Below are 24,468 nucleotides of genomic sequence, written 5' to 3' on the forward strand. Positions count from 1 at the left end.
TCGGAGCAGGAAAAACGCGACGTGTGAAGGCAGTAACGGAAGATTCTTGCAGAGGTTTTCGATTTTCTCTCTCTTCTCTTCCAATGCATGCTGTAAAGCTGTATGGCCCAGAGGGCTTCCTAGCAGTTCAGCGTCTTCGGTGCTCACGCTGCTGATACCAGGACAGACACGTCTGAATTCACGTAAAATCATATCGCTCTTTTGCTGGTCTTGAGTGAAGACAGTGATTTCACATTTGGTGTTATTGAGGTTTAACCCGAGACCTTTGGCACTGTCAATGAACTTGGCGAGGTCACGCAAAACTATCTGCCACTTGTTTCCAGCACTGATGTCGTCCATATAACCGACCTTGAACTTGGATGAGATTGCAGTGAGACAGCGATGCACTCCGAGACAGAAACCAAAAGACGCAATTGGGTCCCCCTGTTGGAAACCTTCTCTCGATAGCAAAGTGTGGTCACCATAAACAAGGAAACTCTCCCGCTCGTAGCACATGTTGAAAAAAGGCAAAAGCTCAGGGCAAAACTCTTCGAAAGCAAAAGCAATACTGTCACGACGCATGGTGTTGAAAGCATTGCTGAAATCCAACTTGAGGAAAACGTCATCGTCTGAAGCTAACTCGAAGAAGGAGCGAGCAGCATGGACCGCAACTTCGGCACCATTTTTCGCACCAGCACCTAGTTGAAAGGGACTGAAAAAGTCCTTGAACCTCGCTGTTTCGTATTGACCAGCACATTTACCTGCAATCCTGCGCCAGACTTCTCCTACAGCAATGGGCCTCAGGTCATCTACTTTTCCTTTTTTGGCAAGCGTCGTCAAGTTGGCTGCCGCAAAAACTGGTCTAATGAAATCTGGGGCTTTGCCAGCAAGCATCAAATTGACAAAATCCGTAAGAGTGTCCAGGAACGTGTTGCCTGTGTCGATGGAATGTGAAGAACACTTTTGTCACTTGGGGGGACAACAGACTTATCCGAGGAAGCTATTCTAACGGCAGCTTTGATGTTCCCCTCATTTTTGTCAGGTCAGGTTTTTAAAACAATTGTTTTCTTGAATTGTAGATAAAAAATAATCTTGGCGCAATCCTAGCGCAATCAAATAATCCGTGCCATTTTTTAGTATTACCGGTCTTGTCGGCCGTTAAATTTTTTGTCAGGTCAGGTTTTTCATCAATTCTGTAGCAATTCCGGAAAAAGAATCAAATCCTATTCAAATTCCTGTACACGGAGTTATCTCAATTCCAATTCTCAATTCCCACGGAGGTGTCGATTTTCAATTCCATCAAAGGTCAATTAGTTGACAACCCTGAAGTTATCATTAAAGCCGGCTTCTAAAGTAACACAGTTCAGTTTCTGCGAGCGGTAGCGCGAGACAGTAGCGGCAAGGTCGGCTAGCTTTGCGCATCTGTGAACCGTGGCTCCGGCATCTTTTGGGTAGCCACTTCTGCCTGTACTTTGGCACGGACATTCACTAAACAGGGTACAAAAGAGGCAAAATAAGAGAAAGAATAAATTGTAAAATGGATTGTAGAGAAATGGATTTTGAAAACAAAAAAGAAATGAAAGCGATTACAACCTGGTTTGTCACGGGTGGAGTTTCATGCGGGGATGTCCGGGTAGAGAGGGAGTATCGCAGATTGACGAGCTTGTATCTAAATTCCGTCCCGGGCCTTCTTACAAGCGTAGCATTATGAGCGTACCATATTACATCAAACTATTTAATTAGTTTATCCAACAATTTGACAATGTTTATTACAACAATTTGTATTTCAGATTTTTTTGTGTCAGAAAGCCAACCCATCATAACGAGTTTCAAATATGATGGACTTTGAGAACGAGACCAGGGGTCTCAGCCAAGTTGGTACCGGTGGCGCAGTCCAGAAGCGAAATGAGAAGGGGGAAATTACTATGGAGAAAGTTAAAGTTTCTAGATATGTCGCAGGAAAAAGGTAGTTGTATGAAATTTCTCATCTGCTATCTTTTCCAGTAAAAGTCATTGTCCTGAAAATTTTGGTATGTTTATTTTGGTGTATATTCAAGACCCGACTACGCAGTCAATTCATCAGATGAATCAGATGATGATGAATTTCAAGCCAAGAAAATCGAAGATCTGGTTGGCGTTGGAGGTAGTTCAGCGCAAGCTCTTGCAGTATCAAAAGTGCCTATACCAAAATCATCTACTGAAGCTGCAGATCCTCGGTTGAAAAGATTGTACCAACATATTCAGCATTCGTCGAGCGGTGATTCTACAAGGTAAGACATATTGAATCATTTTTACCATGGTTGTGAGCAAGGTTACTTCTTTTGTAGCAAGTTACTTTTTGCAACAAGTTACTTTTTTCCCTGTCAGAAGCCGGCTTTCATGAGTGATCTCCCGGGCTCATCTTTTCCTAACGTTAATTAAGGCAAACAAATTAGTGTCTGTGGTAATAATATTTACCCGTTGAATCATGCATTTTGATGTAAAGGTTGCCAATATTAACGTCAAGTAATTACCAACTCGGATTCAGTCTTAGTTTTTTTTGCTGATGGGTTGAGGTATTCTTTTTTTGGCTCTAATGATACTTGTAGGACTGTTTTTTGGTCTAACGGACGTCTGTCTATCCAAGCAGTCAGTGTTTGATTACCACTTCCGGTTATTTTTGCTCGGCGAAAGCAATAGATAGACGACCCGCAGAACAAAACGATTTTCACTTATATAGGTCTTGATAATTTTTTGTGCTTTTTAAAGAAAAGGTCTTAAAATGCTCTAATAACTACAGAATTGCATCATACTTATTAATTACGCTTGCAATAAGCAATCGTTATCAAACTGGAATACAAACTTTTTTTCGGGTTAACAACTAGTTTAACAAAATCAGTTGACTCACTTCTCTGCTTATCTTCTCTTCTTGCCTTCTCTTAACATTTTCCAGGTTGCTTTTCCCTTGCCTGGAAGTAAATAAGTTGCTTTTGTACCCTAAGCTTTGGGGTTCGAGTCGTGGCCGGATCTTGTTTTTTTTCAGTATCAAGGAAATTGAAACAAAAGTTCCGTTCAGTTGGTGTCTGCTCAAAGATGGTCGGCTTAGTTGCTACATCACTGATTTTTTTGCTGTAAGCAACTTTCATTGTAGTTGCAAGTGAAACTGATGATTGTTCTAGTTTCATTTTTTTCGGTTCAAGTGGTTTCAGCTCAAAGATTGTTGGCTTAGTTGCCACATCACTGGTTTTTCTTGTACTGTAAACAACTTTCATTGTAGTTGCAAGTGCAATTGTTGTACATTGTTGTTTAAGGTGGGACGTTAAACTTTTTTTTATAAAATCATACTTTTTTGGGCTCAACTTGTGTCTGTTCAAAGATTGTCGGCGGCTTTGCTTCTTTTGGTTAATTTTGTTCCGTTGCTGCTGATTTACCTGCCGTATTTGCCTTGAATGAAGTTTTATCGAGACATATGAAAGTTTATGACCTATTTTTTTCCAATAATTTTTATTTTCGGCGTATGTTTTTATTTTATGTTAGTGTTGCATCGTCCACTTGACTTAAATCCACTTGTCTTAAATTGGGTTGATTTTTGTTTCCTTGTTTTTTCTTCACTTTTAAACATTTTGTTAGCTATGTTTCTTCAGCTTAACAGGTGTAAATTTTTGTAAGCTTCTTTGCCTATTTGGCTTAATTAAGTCCTTATAGGGCATATGAGGGGATGGAATGTTCAAGGAATAATCAAAAATTAAAGACTAACAGCATAAAAAAGTCATTTTCCCTTATTGAAGTCATGTTTTACGACGAAAGGTTGTTCACGCTCAATATTGATTTTTGGGTTATTGCCGGTCGGTTTTTGAGTTATTTACGCTGGCGATTAGCCAGCGTAATCAAATCTCAGTCTTGATTTTTTAAATGTTAACATCTAGTGTAAATAAATTCAGTTGAATCGTTTGGCAGCTCGTTGATCAGAATATATAATAAATTTTATTTAGTCCTACGTTCGTCTGCTTCTTTTTTGTCTGCATAGTATAAGTCGCCTATTTTGAGCATTTTTAACTGATTATTTGCGAGAAATTGAGTTTCACAAAGATATTTTGCTGATTTTGTTGTAAATTTTTTCATATTGCCCAGATTTGACTTTTATCTATCTTTATTTCTTTTTATCACTGAAGAAAGCAATATACAGCGCCTTTCCCTCAAAATTTTAGTCATGCGATAAGCAAGGGTTTTGTAATCTGTCCTAGATTTTTCCTGAAAGTAACTTTGTTCACAGAAAAGTCAAATGAAATGCTAATTAGTTTTATTATAACCTCTGCATGGTTAATTAATAGCATGGTTACTTTTTGGATTGCATTTGTGCCTTATGCCTAGGTTAAGATTTGCAAATAAATGTTATCGGATTTTTCAGTCGTTCGGCTTTAATTCTGTCGGCTTTTTTACCTAATTTTTTTTGTTCTCTCAATTTTTCTCGGTTTTATTAGGATTGAAATCTAGCGATTAATTCTTAAAAAATCTAAAGCAGCCTCTTATTCCCACTAATAAATAAGAAAAAATGAACTTCGGCTGTTTTGTTAATTAAAAAACTCAAATTCAATCAACTATCCAGCGCATCTGGCTTAGATGTATGTAACACATATGCTCGACGAGGGCTTGTGGTTCGCATCTGGCCGGGACCTGTTTTTTTTTTCTAACTAGAAGTTTTCTACTTTTGCGCTATTCAATGGGAGATTTATGATCAACGGAATCATAAATCTGGTTATTCGAATGGATCAACGCGAGATTTATATAATCAAATTCTTCATTTTGAAGACCTAGACAAAATACGCTAAAAAACGTCATTCAGGGTCGATTCACCTTTCTAAACAATTTTTAGTTGTAGAATTTTCTTTTGAGCGACGATCGAACTTGGGAAGTGGAAAATTTAATAAACAAATACTTGTTTATTTTTGCCAAACACCAATTTGGCGTGGGCAATAATTCGGAATAAGAGATCAAGTTGACACCCAAGCACGAACGCCCTCAATGATGATAGACCTCAGGTTGTTTCAAACATGACCGATGCGTCAAACCAGTTAGCTGGAAATAGCTATTTACAAAGTTGGACTGTTCGCAAGCATACCACTGTGCAAATGGTAGATGACCTTTCCAACTCCTGGCATTTAATTCCTTGTCGCGAACCTACGCATATAATTGCTTTGCTCAAGGGTTTAGTAGATTGGTCATTGGATTCAGTTCTTTCTTACTCCTCAATCTTGATCCTTACTTAGCGGCAGATCTGTGTACACAGTTCATGGATAATATAGGAAGTGTCTTGAATAGCTTTCTAGAAATAATCCCTACGCTTGAAAAAATATTCGAATGTAAGAATTTAGGTCTAAAATTTTCATTGAAAAATGTGAAGTAGAAACTCAGAGATCGAAATTCCTGGGAAATGTGTCACCACGAGTGTCACCTGAGAAAGCTTAGATAACGACGTTCCAAAAACAAAATTAAATTGCCACAAACAGTGAAACAAGAAAAAAGACTGATTGGTTTTTTTGTTCAGTTCTTTAGGAACTATATGCGGAGCTTTGGCAAAAAACTCCGTTTTTTACCGTTTTATCGACTCTTGAAAAGACAAAACCTCGAAATAACGGATGAGCACCACAGATTCATAAAAACATTGAATTCTGGTTTAATACAGGCAGCTACTTTGACGCTCAGACTGACAAAATCTGGATTGTAGTATGTTATAGTTTGAGTTGCTAGCTAACATGGTAAAGGAATCGTCCTAATGTTCGAAGACTACTTGAAAACGGACTAAAATGGTGAGATGATGATGTATGCACTAGTGTCATTTGGTTCCCGATTTCAGCGCTGTATTTCGCATTGGATCTTTGCGCTCAATACATCTGGGGATCAGTCAAACAGATGATCGTTTCAACTATTAATAGAAGTTTCTTCCTGTAAAAAAAAACAATTCCGCCATCAGGAGTATTCTCGTTTGCGCGTCAAAATGACCTGCATCTAAGGAATGAGCCACTCAACTTAAAGCGAAACAGCATCAGGACCCAGTCATCAGGGCCCAGACGGTGAAAAGTTGGATGCGAACAGGAGAGCTACCAAATTTTACTTATACGAACAGCCGTTCGAAAAAGTATGCAAAACAATTTAATCGATTTTGACTCGAAAGTAACATTCTGTTTCGCACTTTGTTACGAAACAACCAAACAAATCAAACAAAAGCAATGTTGCTTACAAAGCATCTGTGAAATAAAACGATCTACAGAAATCGCAGTTTACTGACAGGAGGACATAATGGAGTGACCAGAGCTACTGAAGAAGTCAGGAAGATATTTCACTTTCCAGGGTTCTGAGTGTCTTTTTTTACTATCAAAAACTGCTTGACATGTGTGCAACTCAAGAATGCGTCACACTTTCCCAGACTCTGCCACTTCAGCCAATTCGCTCACTTCAATCATTCCTAGGAGATATACTGCAGAAAAACTTCGTCGGACTTTTCTATTCGCCGGTCTCAAAATTTAAGCTCACGGGAAACGACGTCTTGAATTGTCTGCTTCAACTCTGACAAACTTCAACTCTGACAAAGTGTAGATACGGCCGCAAAAAGAACTTACAAAGACACGGGGTTTTGTTTCTAAAAGAATGCTCGGAAGTACATTCACGTCGAAATTAATACAGGAACTCACGACATGATGGATATGTAAATCGGTCATGCAACATTGAAACACACCACACGATCGAATTAGTTGAGAGAACACGGAGCGCTGAAGAGGCCTCCATTCGTCAATGACAGCACTGATGATATGCGAAACTGAAAAGATCCTTCTCCCAGTGTCGGAAAAATCTACTTAGGGTGCGGCGTATGGCGCATAACGTTAGATAGTGCTGAATTTATACAGGGAGAACCAAACATCCAAACTTGGAAGAACCAAGCATCTCAAAAGAGAAGACGACGCGGCCGTTATAAATGCTGAAAAGTTTTAGACTATGGAACTCAGTAAATTTTTGAAGTCAGAGCGGACCTACATAGCTGCGACGAAATACCTGCACAACATATCAGAGTTGCCCGAATTAACTGCTTTCCCTTTTTGAGCCAAAAACAGACGCTAAACTAAAATTACTACGAGAAGTCAACACGTAATTGATTGACAGTCTATCTGCGTTCGACCAAAATTGCACAACTAAGCGTTATCGCGAAACCAATCGCATAGCATATAAAACTACTGAAACCGACGCTTGTGGACAGTTTGGAACAACAATCCACTGTGACTATCATCGATGCTGAAAACAATCTCTTTCTGCTTGCACTGCTGGTGTACATATACCACCGCTCTGCAATTTTCAGAAGATTGACTCCGTTTCAAAACGGAAAATTGCTCTAAGACCAGCTTTGCCAGTAGCAGCTTCGCACAAAAAAATTTCAAGAACAGGGATTGAAATCTCGTGAAAATTACATGGTGCTGACCAAAGAAGAAGTAGACCCCCCGAGGAACAAAACGAGCAATCAAGGAGGACATCGGTTGTTCTAACATTGGCATAGAAAGCAGGAGGCTAGATTTCAAAGGAAAGATGAAGATAAAAAGGAAAGCATGAGCTAAATCCAAGCAGTTAAATGCATTTCATTTCTATCACACTTATATCTCGACTAGAATGCGACGAAGTGGTTAAACTCCGTCTGTTTAAGTGGATATTCAGTGAAGTCCCTTTAATCCATGCATATATTTTCCCGGCTTCTGGAGACAAAATTTCCAAAAAGCATAATTTCGTGTAATTCTCACCAGCAATTTTCACGTTATAAACTGAACATGTGCTACTTTTTATAGTTCAAGTACGTTTGATTGACTTTAATAGGTTCTGTACAATTCAAAAAAGGAACAAGAATTTGCGGTTTCTGTGTTCCACGAAATTCGTCGAATTTAAAAATTCTAGTGTCTCAATTTATCTGATTCCTCAATTTTCTTCATTTTAAATGCGTCAATGAATCCCTGGTGTTTAGCATTTTCGGAGTTCTTAACCTTAAATGGCAGCAATTCGTTTTTTTGCTACATTTTATCAGTGGCCAGGGAAGAATCATCAAGAGCGGTTATGTAACCTAGTGCTAAATTGCATACATTAGTAATGTAGTTTCAAATTAAGTTAATTGTCAATGCTAAAATACATGATTTTATAAAGTGTCACGTTTCAAATTTACTAAATTGTTGTGATTTGATTATTGACACAGTGTAAACAAAAGATAGAGCCCGTTTAAAATGATCAGTAATAAATTATTGAAGAAGATCAACGTGTTCAAGAACTCTTGAAATCACTGAATTCACTTTTGCACCATTGAATGACTACACTCAAACAAGAGCCCCCTTAAATTATAATGCCACAATTCCTCGTGTGATGTTTCGTTAGCACCGCAGTCCCTTTTACTTTCTTCAACTACTTTCTCCGAAAAAAAAAATCATAAATTTTCTCGGGCGGACTGGCGGCAATTTACGGAGCATATTTAGGCAGTTGTCCTCGTTTCGGGAGTATATGTTCTTCATTTGAGGCCGGGGAGAAGTTCTTAAGGGATTGGTGCTCAGGGCAGCACGCCACCATAGCCCCGCCGGTGGTAAACGCCCTTACACGCTGTCTTTCTCCGGAGTCAGCTTCTCCTGCCCTGGAGGCGCATCCATCCTTTTTTTAATTAAGCACCTCCCGAATGCAACGCCAACACGGGTTCCGTCCATTCCACTCCAGAAAATTGCAGTCTCCACACTTGATTTTTTATCATTATTAATTTTTTAATCCAAAACGCTCTACCTTACGTACTGTTCTTACCATACTTGACCTTTCAAAGGCATTTGTTATGGTATGTCATAGAACACTTGTGGAACTCATTCATGAAACGCCGCTGCAAAGAGGTATAGTTCGCTGGCTGAGCAGCTACTTATCTGGCCGACCAGCCACCATTATTTTTAACAACCATGTATTCCCCATTGAAAACGTTCGTCTCACCGCATACGCTGATGATTTTTACCCTTTCGCCCATAGCCCGGACGTTGAGGCAACGTCGCGCTTACTGAATGGTTATCTGCTCCACCTTTTTTTCATTTTTTTCACCTCCCGTAAGCTAGTTTTCGCGTCCTCTAAAGGATCAGTTTGCCTGATTTTGTCTTTTAACAAAATTTTTAACATAACTCCAACTGTCATTTTAAACAACGAGCCGCTGCCTCTTCATAAAAATCCAAACATTTTGGGGTTTTCTTTTTACCTGACTTTTCTTTGCAGCTCACTTCAAGAGATCTGCCGACAAGGCTCTTCGAATGATAGGAGTCCTGAAGGCGTCAGCAGGTTCTTTTTAGTGCCAGTCTAAAGAAACCCTACTTTTAACGAACAAAGCATTAATACGCTCTATTTGAGGTTATGCCTCCCCGAGCTGAGCGAATGCTGCCAGCAAAATTTTTGTTACTCGCCTGCAGGTCACCCCAAATCAAGCCCTTCGTGTAATCGATGGCTCAACTCTTATGAGCTACACTGCCCACCAGTACAGTGTGGTCGAGAGTCTGAACGCTCAAAACCACCACTCCCCTTTAACTTCATAAACTTCGCATTACCCAAATCATTTTATCACTCTTACCCCCCCCCCCCCCTCAAATCATTTACGGCTCAGAAAAGTTTCCAATTTTGTTTTAACTACCACATGTCCCTTCTAAAACAGCCATACTAACCTAATAACCAAGGTCCTAGCAGAAACCCCTCCCTCAAAAGTTCTTTGTATTCCATCTCCAAGCATCGACCCCTCTGAACAGTCCCTTGCCGGAACCACCCGCTGTAAGCTTTTCCAATTACTGTCTGGTTACAGTCGGCTTTAAAACACTTACCTCGCCCTCTTAGACCACGAAGTTTCCGCACTTTGCCCTAAGTGTCTATTGTGGCCCCACATTAGTTGCCTTTTTTTAAACTGCCCCAAAAATCCCTCCTATTTTACGCGCGCAGACCTGTAGTTAAGGCCGGCGCCAGTAGCGAAATGCCTTAGCCTGGAGGCGGTTGAGCAGAACCAGCACAAAACGGGCGAAATTAACTAGCTAAAGATCATTAATTGATCAATACTCTTTTTTATTTAGAAAAGCCACGCCGAAGGATAAATTGAGTTTATCCGGTAAACACATCCCTGAGTTGAAGATAACGCCAAACCGTATTATCAAACTTAACATCTATAATGCCAGCAATGGTATGTTATAGACTCTTCTCAACTTGTCTGCTGGTTATGCTTTTTGAAACAGTAATGTGCGCGAAGTGGGTTTAGTGGGTTTTTTCGGTTATACCCCCCACCCCCCTCCCCTCTAAATGGTTAAATTTGGCAATTCAAACTTCGAGTTGAAATTGAAAGCGCGAAAGCGAGTGAAAGAAACGATTAAATACCATTCGCGTGCAATTAGCAGCTCCTCGATTAGGAAACCTTGTGATAAATTTGCCATATACTTTTTTTCCTAATCGAGCAGCTGCTAATTGCACGCGAATGGTATTTAATTGTTTGTTCAATTTCAATTGCGCTTTCAATTTTAATCGAAATTTGAATTGCCAAATGCCAAATTTAATCATTTAGGGGGGGGGGGGGTATAACCGAAAAAACCCAGTTTAGTTTCTCCTTTTTTGTGCATTTTGTTACCGGTGTTTTTTTTGGCTTGAAATTTAGCTGAAAGTTTTGTTTCTAGGGATGCTTTTTAAAATTTTTTTCCTAGAAAACTTTCGCTGTTTTGGTTTTGAATCGCAAGTGATGCGAAGCTACGTTTTCTTTTGTTAAGATTTTGTTGGTATGCATGTGCTTGCTTTTTTTGTTAGGCGAAGACCTCATCGCGAAGTTTTTGAACCAGAAATAATCAAAAGAGAAGCGGAAGAAAAGTATACATCAGATGATCGGAGAGACAGTAAGCCGAACAGAATTTCTCGATTCGATCAACCTCCAAAAGAGAATAGACGGAGAAAATCTCGGTCAGGAAGCAGTAGCGGAAGTAGTGAGGATGAAAGAAACGCGCGAAATAAAGAAGGTAATAACCGTACAGCCAGACACCGACACCCAGATCCAAGTGACGATGAAGACGAGCAATCTGAAGAGGTTGGATACTAATACTAAATACAATTCAATATAAGCTTCGTTTTAAATTTCGATTACGAACGAGTAGCTAGATGTTTAATAATCAGTGACTATAAATGGTGTTTATATTAGTGATTGGAAATTGGCGTGTATGTCTAAAAGTATGGCGAGTCGTCCGATTTCCTGAGAGAAAACAGTGGTCCTCAAACCCTTAGTTAGTAGCTAGAGGTAAATCTGCTACCAAAGTGCGGAAATAGTTATTTAGATATTTAGTTCAATAATTAACAATATATTTAGTTAATTATATGTTAATGGTAGGAACAATATATTTATTTAATTCTATGGTAATGATGGGTACTGAATGGGCTGTAACTTTTTGTCGGATCTTATTTTTTGGTCAGTGTTTGGCTTTTTTTTTCACTCCTAATTTTCATAGAAAACCAGCAATAAAGCTTTACTAATCAAAGTGAGTAGGCAGTTGCTGTAAAAATATGATTAAAAAATGGTCGGAGCAATCACGTAAACTCAGTGAAATTAGTTTGAAAAAGGAAAAGTTAAGACTAGTTTCTCGCGACACAGATGACTGTTTTTTCTTGAAGTTTTCTATCTTGGTACTTTCCCTCGGAGGCAAAATGGGCCGAGAGCAGACAGGGTGTAAGAGCAGAAAACTGGCTAGAATGGCTAATCAATAAATTATACAAAAATTGAATCATTCTATCAAGTTTGTTTTTTGAGAAATTTGAAAAACTTCGATTAATAAGTCCCATTTATGTGTAATATAATTTTTTCAGTGGTAAATTTGACGATTCGAATACTTGTTTTTATCGATAAGCTCAGTCAGTTCAATATTTGTTTGTTTTTCTGCTCTTAGATCATTTCTACATTGACCATTCTGCTCATTTCCCTCGTAGGTAGTCTGAACTTAAAATTTAAAATGCGTGTTGCTTTTTGTAGCGATTAAGTTCGAACGTTATCGGTGCATTCTGTGATTTGTTTCATTTTCGCTCATGTCACTATTCAGATGTCGTAGGTATATCAATTTATTTTAAGTGCATTTAACGAGGATCTTCCTTCTCAAAGAACTTGGCTACACTCTGAATAAATATGCGTTGTTTCAGGATCAGAAAGTGAGACGCATGCGGATGTTGCAGAACGCTAGAATGAGGAAAGCTCAAGAAGAGGTAAGTAAACGCTATACCAAATATGATTTTGAATCGATCCTTTTAGACTAGACCAAATTTCAAAGGCAGTTCAACTAGCGGCGAGGCGTTTTTTTTTGAAATTGAGATCCAGTATTAGGTCCTGCGCCATTTGAGGCGACAATGCGTCACAAGCTCTTAATTTAGGAGCTCTTAATTGTATGCTTTGTGTGAAGAAGAGTATGCGACAAACTTCGATTCAGGCGCACATTTCCATTTGCGCTGAATGCAAGCACTGTAGTGCGAAGCGGAGGACGTTTTCGATACTTGCCGATTCTACTTAAGAAACAAACTACCTTTCAGTTTTCGCTTTTGCTGGTTACGGATTCTTTCCTGCAATGAGTGTCGCGCAACAATTGTACCATGGCAATAATAGTGAGTGATGACGAGCTCTCACTTGACTTCTTCTCCTAGGGCTATCACAGCCTGGCTGAATTGTAGCCAAAAAATGGTATCAATATGCTGGACACAATAAAAATCGACTTAAGTCGGAAAAACAGTTCAACGAAACAATTTTTTCAGTAAAATAGCGGATTAATTATAGACGAAATAACACCATTGATAATCCTCTGCATTTCGAGGAAATCAATTATCAAATAAAGGACTGAAAGATAAGAGTGATTCATGCTTCCATGGCTTTTATCTTAGTTCAACGATGTTTTTCAGTGTTTTGTTTATTTGGATTGAAATGCCTGACTTCACAGAGGGTGTTTCAGGAGCTCCTAGCGGTAGAAGAGGAAGAGGACGACAAGAAGGCGCTAGGATCTGGTGGTGGCGATCGTGGCCGAGTGAGTGGGGCAAGGGCGGAGTCTTCCTCGGAAGAGGGATCGGAGTACGAGGACATGAGTTCATCAGACGATGATGGACCATCAAGATTGAAACCGGTGTTCATTTCAAAGTGAGCGACTTTTTTGTCATTCATAGAGAAAAAGATAAATGAAAATTATATAAGTGATCTATAATACTGCGAAACGTCGATATGCAGTGCGTTGAGAAAAAAAAAGTTTTTTTTTTGTCATTTTTGAATGAATATTGATGAGAGAAACTATTTTTTTATTATTAGGTGTGCAAACTCACCTTTGCAGCCCTTCCTTCATTTTATTCATGGTCGAGAAATGATGGTGAACACAACTAATTTTCACCTCATCATAAGGCTTCTCATTTCAGGCAAGATAGACTGTCGACGAAGGAAAAGGAAAAAGAGAAGGAAGAGACCAGAACGAGGGAGTTCGAAGCCAGGAGAGTGAAGGAAGAAAGAAGGCGAGAAGCGTTGAGGGTATGTTTTCGTGAACACGTTTTCTTTTCATTCTAGACTTTGTGAGTGTTTTTGGATTTATTATTGTCTTTGTCAAGGGTATTTCAGCTCACTCTAATTGAGAGCTATGATCATAGTAAGTGGCGTGCGCAGGGCTTGGGTTTGGTCGGGGGCGTTGTTTTTTCGAGAAAAAAAATGTTGATTTTTTTGTTAAATCAGTCAATTTGAACTTTTCGGGCATTATCAACCCCCTAATGGATCATATTTCGCAAAATTTTGCGCGCTGCTGGCTGCTTTGAGAGAAAGATGTTTTAGAGCATTTTTTTGGAGATTTTAACAAAAATGCGTTTTTGGCGCGGTCTCACCTCATAATCAGCAAAATTTTACGCCAGTTGAGTCATTAGTAAAAATTGAGTGTTGTTCGGCTAGAAATAATTTTTTATCATGGGGGACCCTTGAGAAAAATTTAGTATTGAGAACTGAGGAAAGAATGTGGCACCTCTCCTCGTCGGCACGCCACTGATAATATGAGCTTCAAAATGTTCAGGACCTTATCAATGAAGTAAAAGTTGAGTTGTAAGGTCCTTAGAATTATCTTAAGGAGACAAAAAAGACGTTAGTAAGTTATTACACAACGCAGCCTAGTGTCTTATTACGATATCCACTTTTTTCGAACCTATGTTCTAAATATAAATGCTCATAAATGTAGTTTACACGCTTGTATAGGTCGTGATGATTTTTCTTGTGGATTTCATGATCGATTTGTTTCGAAAGTCAAATTTAGGTTTTAGATTTCCCCAGCGGGATAAAATTCTTTCCTAATAATCTAGTTTTCGCAAATAGGGTTATTTTTTTAAATCAAAAAATGCCAATTTTAAATTGCTCTTAAAACTCAAAGAGCTTTCAAGCCATGTATTTTTGTTTGAAGTTCGAAAGTTTTTGAAAAAATCAAGTCATTTTTTATGTTTCTTTGCGTTCATTGACTCTTTTCCAACTCTGTTGGCTATGTTTATATTTTTGTTTCTGGTATATTGGTGGCTAGTTCCTGTTAGATAAAAAACAGGTTTTATGAAAATATATGGGTTTTAGTTTTTGATTGAGAATAATGAAAGTAGTGAGCATTCTTATTAGCTCTTGCTGATTTTTGTTTCTTTTTCAGGTTCAATTTCGGTTTTTTGCGGTTTGACTTTTGATTTGTTTGTACGTTCAATTCCTTTGATGAAGGCATGCAAACTCTTCTATCGTACAGCAAAAATGTAATGGTCACAAAAACATGACCAATTTCTTATTTCATAAATAGAATGTAATAAGATTTGTTAGCGAAACAAAAGTATAAGTAAAACTTTTGTTTCGCTAACAAATCTTATTACATTCTATTTACGAAATAAGAAATTGTTCATGTTTTCGTGCCCATTACATTTTTGCTGTACGATAGAAGAGTTTGCATGCCTTCATCAAAGGAATTGAACGTACAAACAAATCAAAAGTCAAACCGCAAAAAACCGAAATTGAACCTGAAAAAGAAACAAAAAATCAGCAAGAGCTAATAAGAATGCTCACTACTTTCATTATTCTCAATCAAATAACTAAAACCCATATATTTTCATAAAACCTGTTTTTTATCTAACAGGAACTAGCCACCAATATACCAGAAACAAACATATAAACATAGCCAACATAGTTGGAAAAGAGTCAATGAACGCACAGAAACATAAAAAATGTAGTGAGCATTCTTATTAGCTCTTGCTGATTTTTTGCTTCTTTTTCAGGTTCAATTTCGGTTTTTTGCGGTTTGACTTTTGATTTGTTTGTACGTTCAATTCCTTTGATGAAGGCATGCAAACTCTTCTATCGTACAGCAAAAATGTTATGGGCACAAAAACATGATCAATTTCTTATTTCGTAAATAGAATGTAATAAGATTTGTTAGCGAAACAAAAGTTTTACTTAGGGAGTCAGTTTTCTCTATTGGGTTATTTTTATTAAAAAAAGCACCAATCATAAATTGTTCGCGAAAATCAAAGAGCTTTAAGAGTATAATTTTTTGCTTTTATCACTTTTTTGGGTTCTTTGCGTTCATTGCTCTTTTCCAACTGTCATTTGGCTATGTTTATTACTCTTGCGATAAGCAAGGGTATTACAATCCGGTACAAGATTTTTTTCCGGAAATAAATTAACGTTCGCAGGACTCATCTGCTAGATCCTGGATTCAATGATCTACTTTTATCTTGCTGCAGACATATATGTTGAGCATAGACGCATTTCAAATATCCGGCCTAAACGAAATTAGCTTTTATGCTGGTTAAAAATTTTAACTACGCGGTTTGTAACTTTCGTTTTTTTAATTTATGTTGTATTTTTTGGCTTATTTGGTTTGACTCATCTTATATCTGCTTCGAAGCCTCTTATTTTGTCGTTCGCTTAAACTTTTTAAATTGATTTCAATTTTTTAAAAGTTTTTTTTTTCGGGATGAAGCATGTCTGGCCAGGTATTTTCCGATTTGTTACCGCTTGCTTATTATAAATTCAATCTACCATTCGGCGGTATCTGGCGTAGAGTTAACACAAGGGCTTGAGATGCCAAAGGCTTGTTATTCGAATCCAGCAGGGACTTAGTTTTTGCCAATAGAATTTTCGTGCTTTTTCGGATTATAGTCCGTCTGTTTCTTTTTATAGGCTTGGTTCCCGTATGTCGACTTTTTTTAAGGTTCAGCTTTCTTCGAAATTGCTGTAACATGACAAATCCCGGAAGTTCAATTACAGTCGAAGTCTGTTTTGTTGCAAACTAAAAATTTTCGACTGATTTTGATTTTTGTCTGTCTGCTAATTTTTTGCCGTCTTCGTTCTCCAGAACTTCGGCTTCTTTTTAGCATTCCGAAGTCTTTTTTGAAAGTGTTTGATAGTTCTCGCACATTTTTAATTTTTTTTTTGAAAATTTTCTCATTTGGTTTTATGACGTACTTAGTCACTAATTTTTGCATAATAATTGGTGCGAAGCGGTACCAATTGAAAGATCGTAAAAATTTCATTTTCCCCGAGAACTACTTCGTCGATCAAAGTTGTACCAATTGAAAGATCACCTACTCGCCTGCTTGCCTGCATGCTGTTATATTCTCTTTGAATTTCACTTAACGTTCTACAGCCTTCGGAAACGTCAGTGGTGGAGTGGTTTGAGCCATTCTTTGGAGTTTTTTTCATTTTTTCAAAAACTACCCTGCCTAATCTGATATTAGGGGTTAGTCACAAGAACTTGTTATGGGGATCACCCATGCATAAGCTACTCCGGCCCAATTTTTACCCTTGCGACAGCATGGGTAGTGAAATCGGGTACTAGACCTTTTTATCGCAAACAACTTTGTCCACAGGACTCATCTCTAGTGTACTTCTGGACTCGAGGTACCTTCAGAGCGTTCCCGGCCCACGTCAACTTCTTAGCGTTTCCAGCCCATTTAGCCTGGAAGTAAGCAATTTGCCTGGTACGGCAAAGGTCCTGAGTTCGAATCTGACCGGGGAAAAATTCCATTTGAAAAAATTGTCGGCTTATGATTTGTCTGCTTATGTTTTGTCGGTCTAGTTGCCACATCGTAGACTTAGTTTTTCACGCTATGCGCAATTTACATTGTAGTTTTTCTTGGTGTTTTTATTTCTGCTGTTTGCAATTTCGTGACTTGTGTATTTTCTTCTTTTTTTAGTTTTTTTTCTGTCCAAATAGTTTCGGCTCATATTTTATCGGCTTACTGACCCAATTTTGAGTCGTTTCAAGTGAAACGTAACTTCTGGATCGCACATTTTGCTAAAATCTTAATAAAGATTATAGCTCAAGTTTTTTATGCCGACAGTTTTTTTCGGCGTTTTTGTTTTTTCTTTTGCTTTTTTCGCCATAGTTGATTTCGGCCGATATTATATCGGCTTAATTATCTGATATTGCGTCTGTCGACAAGCGAAAAAAATGTGCGTACCTGTGTGTTTTGAGGCTGAGGGGGATTTTAGTATAACGGCTTAGTGGCCTCATATTGGTTCATTTGACGAGCAATGAAAGTTTGTTGTTTGTGTGTGCTGAGGGCGAGTGGGACTTGTTAACTTTTTATAAGTCTTAAGTCTCGTTTTTTTTTCGGCCTAAATTGTTTCTGCTAAGGTATTTTCGGCTTTGTTATCGCTTGGTAAATTTTTTTACGATGCTAAATTCCCACTCAATTACCTTGTATAAATGTTGTATCGCAAGTGGTGCGAAGTTCTGCTTCGTCTCTGTTTGAAACTTCTTCGAAATTTAGCTCTGTCTAATTTAATCTAAGGGTTTAATCGCAAAGTCTACGGGTTCATTGGCAAAAACCAGTTTTAGGAATCTTTATTGCTTAATTGGATATGACCCAATTTTTGTTGCAAAAAGTTATGACCATAAAAGTTGTTCGATTTGGAAATTTTGGACGTTTTTGCCAACTTTTTGACTTTTCTCAAAACTAAGGTTAATGGTTTGATTGATAGAACAGATTTTGTGACTCTTCTCTGTAAATGTAGTGTCGCCCTAGGTCTTTGATGAAAAAATTATCGCCATACAAAATGTACAACTGAAATCTTGCCCGTTTTTTTGGAAAGTATTTGAATTTGCCTGAAAACTATGCTGAAAAATCTTAAGATAAAGGTCGAAAGAACAGGTGCTAGGAATTTTATCTGCTTAGTAACTAAGTTAAGTCCTAATTCTTTTAGAAAACCAATGTTGAATGTAGAAAAAATCGAAAAATAGCATGCGCTATGAACTGTCTCTTCATATAGCGACTACGCCCTAATTGTTGTAGAAAAGCAACGTTGGACTTAGCAACAGTCCATTTGAAGTTTTTTTTGTTTTTGAAAATATCGCATCAGTCCATTTTTACACTAGCAATCAGCGTAGCGTATTAGTGCGAACCTTGTAATCAAAATCGCAATAAAAGTGTTCATTAAAAGTGTTCTTTTATTTGTGTGCCTTTTGCGCTATAATCACGATCTGTAGCATTGGAAATTTCATTGCATCTGTGCTCTGCTTTGTGGCTAGTGTTTGTGTTTATTAAGCGTCCGTGGGTGATACCTTTATTCTCCAGGTCATAGATCGAATCCGAAACGTAGCCGAATTTTTATTAATTCGAGGCCTATTTCAGCTGCTTTTTGTCGTGTTCTCGCAAGTGTTGGCGAAGCGAAGCTTCGCCTTTGTATTTAAAATGTTATCAAACTGTTAACTCCAGCTTAATCTGGGCTCCTGGCGTTTAATTATTGTAAGAGGCAATGGCGCCTAGTTTAGGACGGGTGACGTTGAATCTCGACGTCGGTAGTTCGATTCCGGCTCATAGAGTTTTACTTTTCTTTCCTTTAATTTTTTGACCCCTTTGGAGCTACTTTTTGCCCGTTTCTCGCTTGTGTTTGCGAAGTGCAGCTTCGCCTCTGTGTAAAATATAGCTGCTGCACACGATGACATTAAACTAGTCTGATGTATAAGCAGTGTTTGTCAATTAATCAATTTAGATCGTAGAGCAAATTCGCAAGACAGAAGTGGAAGAGAGGAAGGCGAACAACGCAGAAGGAGCAGTTGAGGACCTCGAGGCCATCCAGACTGACGACGAGGATGTCGAGGAGGCATACGAAGCATGGAAGGTAACATCAATAGCTGTGTATGCAGTGCTAATGTTTTGAAAGAATTGGTTTTCCTGAGGTTTCCAGAGGGTTTTAGCAAAATATTATTTTTGTGAAAAGGAAAAATACATTTTACTTGTCTTTGTTCCGATATTTCGAGGAACGGAAAAAACTTCAGATTCGGGTCGTTTTTCAAGATTAGTGAACGTAGTGAGTGCTCATATATAGGGAGTGCAGCCTGTATTTAGACAACCGCGTATTCATACTCGTCAGTATTTAGACAAATACTATGAACCAATCAGAATCGAGAAAAGACATAAATAATCCAAAATAAATAATTATTTATTGATTTCGGAAGAGATTGCTCAATTGATCCTTAATTTCTTCTTTGTCTCGATTCTGATTGGTTGAAACAGTATTTGTCTAAATACTGACGAGTCTGAATACGCGGTTGTCTAAATACTGCTATGTAACACATATATAGGTTCTGGTCATTTTATTGTTTTTTTTTTTCGTGAAAACTTGTTCACGCTCAGTTTTGATTTTTCGCGGTTTGACGTTTGATTTCTTTTCAACTCCAGTTCATTTCCTTTGTTAAAAGGAAGGAAAACTCCACTATGGAACAGCGAAAGTGCAAAGGTCACGAAAAACGTGATCGACTTCTAGTTACGAAAGTGGTATTTAATTTTCAGATTTCCCTGCGGAATTGAAAATTAATCTATTGATCCAGTTTCTCAAATTGGGTTACTTTTATCAAAAGAGTAGCAAAGAAAAGTTATCATTGGGATCTGTTTTTAGTTGCAGCTATTGATGAAGTTATTCAATAAGAAATCGTAAGTTTGTTGTCTATAAGAAATAAACATTACTTTGATTCAGGTGCGTGAGTTGAAGCGTATCAAGCGAGACCGAGACATGAGGGAGAAGTTGGAGAGGGAAAGAGACGAAGTGGAGAGGATCCATGAGATGACAGAGGAGGAGAGGAGACTCTACTTCAGACAGAACCCGACCACTGTGACTAACAAGATGCCAAAGGGCAAATACAAGTTCCTCCAGAAGTACTACCACCGAGGAGCATTCTACTTGGTTAGTGAGACTTCAAGAGTTCTTGAACCTTTTGGCAGGACTGTTAGAGAGTGTAGATTTGGAAATTTTGCACGAAAAATGATTTCATACGAATTTATTTAAATGAACTTCAGTGCAACGATTCTTGATAAGGTTTCCAAAATTCAGCTTTAAAAAATTAATTACCAGATCTTAATACAAGAGTCCAAATTTTTCGTTGAAAAAAATGTTATAGCGTTCTTTGATGAAGTTTTGCATAAACCGAGGGCAATAGAAGCAGCGCTGATTTCTATCAGAATGTATTGGCACTCTTTTCTACGCTGTTTCAAAAAAAATCCTTCATAATTTCAGGAAGAGGAAGAAGACGTGTACACTCGTGACATCACAGCACCGACTCTGGAAGACCACTTTGATAAGACAGTCCTTCCCAAGGTCATGCAGGTGAAGAACTTCGGACGATCAGGCAGGACCAAATACACCCACTTAGTTGACCAGGACACCACAGAATTTTCAAGTCCCTGGGGAGTAGATAGCACACATGCTATGAAGTTCCAACTTAAGGTCGGTGGGGGCATGAAAGAAGCTTACCAGAGACCATCAGCAAAGGCCAGCAAGAATTCATAAATAAACCCAGGAGTTTTGCCGACGAAGTTTGAAGGGAGTGAAGTAGAGTCCAAGAATTGGATCGAAGTTCCGTGAGCCGGAGTAAGAGGCAGAGCTAGACGTATAATTTAAGTTCGTTTTCAGAACCTAGACAGAACTGTTTTGTTTGCAATGAACACTATCTTCACAATTTTTGATTAATTGTTAGTAAATGCTATTAAAAGTATTTTCTGGAAAAAAAATCTTTAATAGAGTTGATGTTTTAAGTTAATTGAAAATGAGTAAAATTCATTTTGAAAATTTCTTTCAGTTTGTAAATGTTAGTTCTTTTTGAGTCGCCCGCCGGCTATGCGGTGTTTAAAGTTCTCAAGGAGTCCAAACTGAAGGAAGTGGAAAACATCTGGCAACACTTCCAGACACCCGAAAAAGCGTCTAAAATTGTCCAACTGCAGTTTTTTGAGAAGTTCAAAGATGCCACTGATGCCTTATCCGCAACAGCCTCAGCTCTGGAGTGCAAAGTTCCGAAACGCCTGAAAAAGATTCTGAAACAGATAAGCTCCGAAGCTCACGAAGAGCTCGGAGTAGTTGATGCCAAGCTGGGAAACATCATCAAAGAGAAACATGGTGTAAACTGTGTGACCTCAAGTGCTATAAATGAGCTTTACAGGAACATAAAAGCTCAAGCGAGTCATTTGATTGGAGGCATATCAGAACGAGAATATGCGGCAATTCAACTCGGCCTAGCTCACGGACTGTCGCGTTATAAACTGAAGTTCAATCCGGATAAAATCGATACGATGATAATCCAAGCGGTGAATCTTTTGGACGATTTGGACAAAGAGTTGAACAATTATGGAATGCGAATGAAGGAATGGTACGGCTGGCATTTCCCAGAGTTGTCCAAAATTGTCAATGATATTGTAACGTACGCTAAAGCAGTAAAACTGATGGGAACCCGTGACAATGCTACAAGCACTGACTTTTCAGAGTTTTTAACGGAAGACTTAGAAAAAGATTTAAAATCGGCAGCGGATATATCAATGGGAACAGAAATTTCCAAGGATGACATTGCCAACGTTGCTCTTCTATGTGAACAGATCATTGACATGTACGGGTACAGAGCTCAATTGGCAGAATACCTGACTAACCGAATGATGGCAGTGGCGCCAAATTTGACTGTTCTAGTCGGAGAGATCTTAGGAGCCCGGTTGATAGCACACGCTGGATCTTTGTTGAATTTAGCGAAACACCCTGCCTCAACGGTACAGGTTTTTGGTGCAGAAAAGGCGCTTTTTAGGGCGATAGCAAAAAAGCAATCGACACCTAAGTTCGGTCTGATGTATCATGCAACGCTGGTGAATCAGGCTTCAATGAAATATAAAGGAAAGATTTCACGAATGCTTGCTGCTAAGTCGGCTATCGCTATTCGTGTAGATGCTCTTAAAGAAGACGTTGATGGAAAGTTGGGAGTCGAATTAAGAAGCAAAGTGGAGTATAGACTCAGACAGTTGGAAACTGGAATGGCATTTAAGTTAAGCGGACGCGCCAGAGATATGAACACTACGCCCAAGTACGCGCCAAATGAGAGGGCACCAAAAACGTACGATGACGAAAATGATTTCACACTAGAGTCTAGAGCTGGAAAACGCAAGTTCGACGAGACAAAAACTCCGGCGAAAGGAAATACTGTTAAAAGTGGTGAAAAGGAAGAAGATATCAAAGAGGAGCCGAAAGAAATAGATTCTGCGCAAAAAAGCGGGAAGAAGAAGAAAAAGTTGGTGCAGGAGATGGACAATGGAGATGGTGATTTGGAGGTGAAGGAGGAAAATGATATTTCTATGGTAGAGGGTGGACAGACAAGCGACAAGAAAAAGAAAAAGAAGAAGAGCATGGTTCCAGAAGGTAAGTTAGAATTTAATTGAATTCCTAGACCTGACAACTTGAAGTGTATCAAACTAATTGACTTCGTGAATTATAGAAAATTTCATGCTGAATTATGCAAGGTTTTTTTCTAACTGCTATTTTGATGCAGCAATGTTTTCGTTGAAGTCTTCTAGAGTGCATTGATTTTCGAGTTGATAACATCGCGACCCATATGTACAGTAAAATAATTTTTTGTTCCGACCTTTTGAAAATGGAGAGGAACTTGGTCTTCGCGTGTGTTTTTTAAGAAGCTTTCGAACATGGAGAAGCTTTCAGATAGTTGGCCTAGCTTCGAGACAGTTTCGAATTTTAGTTTATTTTCGAGCGTGTAATTTCGAGCGTGCAATGTATCATATTAAAGCCCTTTTAGTCGTGATTCGAACGGCATCAAAATTGTGAAAAACCCGTTTGAAATTTTTGATTTTTCGTGTTATTTTGAGCGAGAAAATCGAGGTTTATTATAGAAGGATAGTCGCCATTTAATAGCGAATAAGCCATACATTTTCTGAAAAAGTCCTAAAATTTAATAATATAAGTTATTTTAAGTGCCCTCTTGGGAATAAAAAAACTTCAAAAATTTTGAAAATATTTGAATTGTTTTTACGATTTTTTTTTGTCGTTTTTCTTGCCATTTTTCTCTAAAAACTGGTTCTCAATTGGCATATTTGACTTTCATTTCGATTTTTGCCTTATTTTATTTTTTTTGTTAAGATTTTTTATCAAACCTCGCACAAAAACATTGAAATATATTGAAAAAAATAACTTTTTTTGTAGTTTTTTTTAGAATATGGTTGGAACTTTGTGATACGTGCGTAGCAGCCGACTACCATTGTTTATATTTCGTAGTTTTTGTGAACGTGGTTGGAACATTTGGTGCTACCTGCTCAGCAACGGACTATCCTTGTTTCTAAATGCTTATATACTATTTTACGTCGCGAGTTGTGGCGACTAATCCTTTTAAATCGGATGCTGAACAACTACGCTTAAATGTGATTTTCAGAAGTAACTGAAGAACCGGTTGCCGAAGAGGTCGCTGCAACCACTCCCGGAGGCAAGAAGAAAAAGAAGCGGCCGAGCGAATCCGAAGCGCAAGCAGTTGCGGAACCGGAAGTCGGACCAGCAGTCGATGATGCCAGTCCTAAGAAGAAGAAACGAAAGTCCAAGTCTCTCGGAGTTGAAGCGGTCCAAGAGTAATGATAACTTTCACAACCTTAGTGGTTGACCTTTGACCGTGGTTAACTCCTACTAGTTATAACTGCTCAGTCGATTTTTTTTGTTGTTTTATCTATTCTTGTTTATGAGATGATGCCGCAAGTCTACCTTGATTTACATCGATTGATGATTAATTTATTACTTGATTGCACAGGTGGGTTGTAGTGCGGCTGTTGAATTAGACTTGAAACAAGTTTTTGTTGCTTCTAGTCCGGGACTTTTTGAGTTGTTATTTGACGGACAGATTTTAAATCGTTTGACCTCATGATAATTCAATTAGTTCTGTCATCTTTTTTTCTTATGGCTTGAGTCACTTCTCGTTGAATTTTCACTATTTTTTAACACAAGTTTGGCCTAACTAATTTGAGAATTGAAGAGGTTGGCTGAGAAAAATGATACTAAATTGAGCTGAGAATTGCCAATCTTCGATCTGAACGAGGCTTGAAATATTTGCGAAATTGTAACTCTTAAAAAAGTCCTGTATAATTTTGTTGTTGAACCTGAGTAATATATGAAAATTGGGCTCACCGATAAAGCATCTGCAGCCGCCATATAGGGATCGCAATTGGGCTGGATAGAAAATTTGA

The 24,468-nt window shown here is 38.3% G+C and overlaps 2 protein-coding genes across 2 annotated transcripts; both read left to right on the top strand.

Annotated features, from left to right (window-relative positions):
- The first annotated feature begins 1,773 nt into the window (after positions 1-1,773).
- On the top strand, positions 1,774-20,972 carry LOC134842023 (microfibrillar-associated protein 1-like). Its single transcript, XM_063858167.1, has 9 exons — positions 1,774-1,945; positions 2,037-2,249; positions 10,774-11,047; positions 12,145-12,207; positions 12,942-13,123; positions 13,393-13,501; positions 18,974-19,102; positions 19,958-20,164; positions 20,495-20,972. The coding sequence occupies exons 1-9, from the start codon at positions 1,815-1,817 to the stop codon at positions 20,765-20,767; spliced, it is 1,581 nt and encodes a 526-aa protein (XP_063714237.1). The 5' UTR covers positions 1,774-1,814; the 3' UTR covers positions 20,768-20,972.
- Positions 20,973-21,049: 77 nt separating this feature from the next.
- LOC134842031 (nucleolar protein 58-like) lies at positions 21,050-24,169 on the top strand. Its single transcript, XM_063858179.1, has 2 exons — positions 21,050-22,648; positions 23,670-24,169. Exons 1-2 carry the CDS (start codon positions 21,064-21,066, stop codon positions 23,861-23,863), a joined length of 1,779 nt encoding a protein of 592 aa, XP_063714249.1. The 5' UTR covers positions 21,050-21,063; the 3' UTR covers positions 23,864-24,169.
- Positions 24,170-24,468: the final 299 nt, after the last annotated feature.

Source organism: Symsagittifera roscoffensis, chromosome 1, assembly GCF_963678635.1.
Source record: "Symsagittifera roscoffensis chromosome 1, txSymRosc1.1, whole genome shotgun sequence".
Classification (NCBI taxonomy): Eukaryota; Metazoa; Xenacoelomorpha; order Acoela; family Convolutidae; genus Symsagittifera; species Symsagittifera roscoffensis.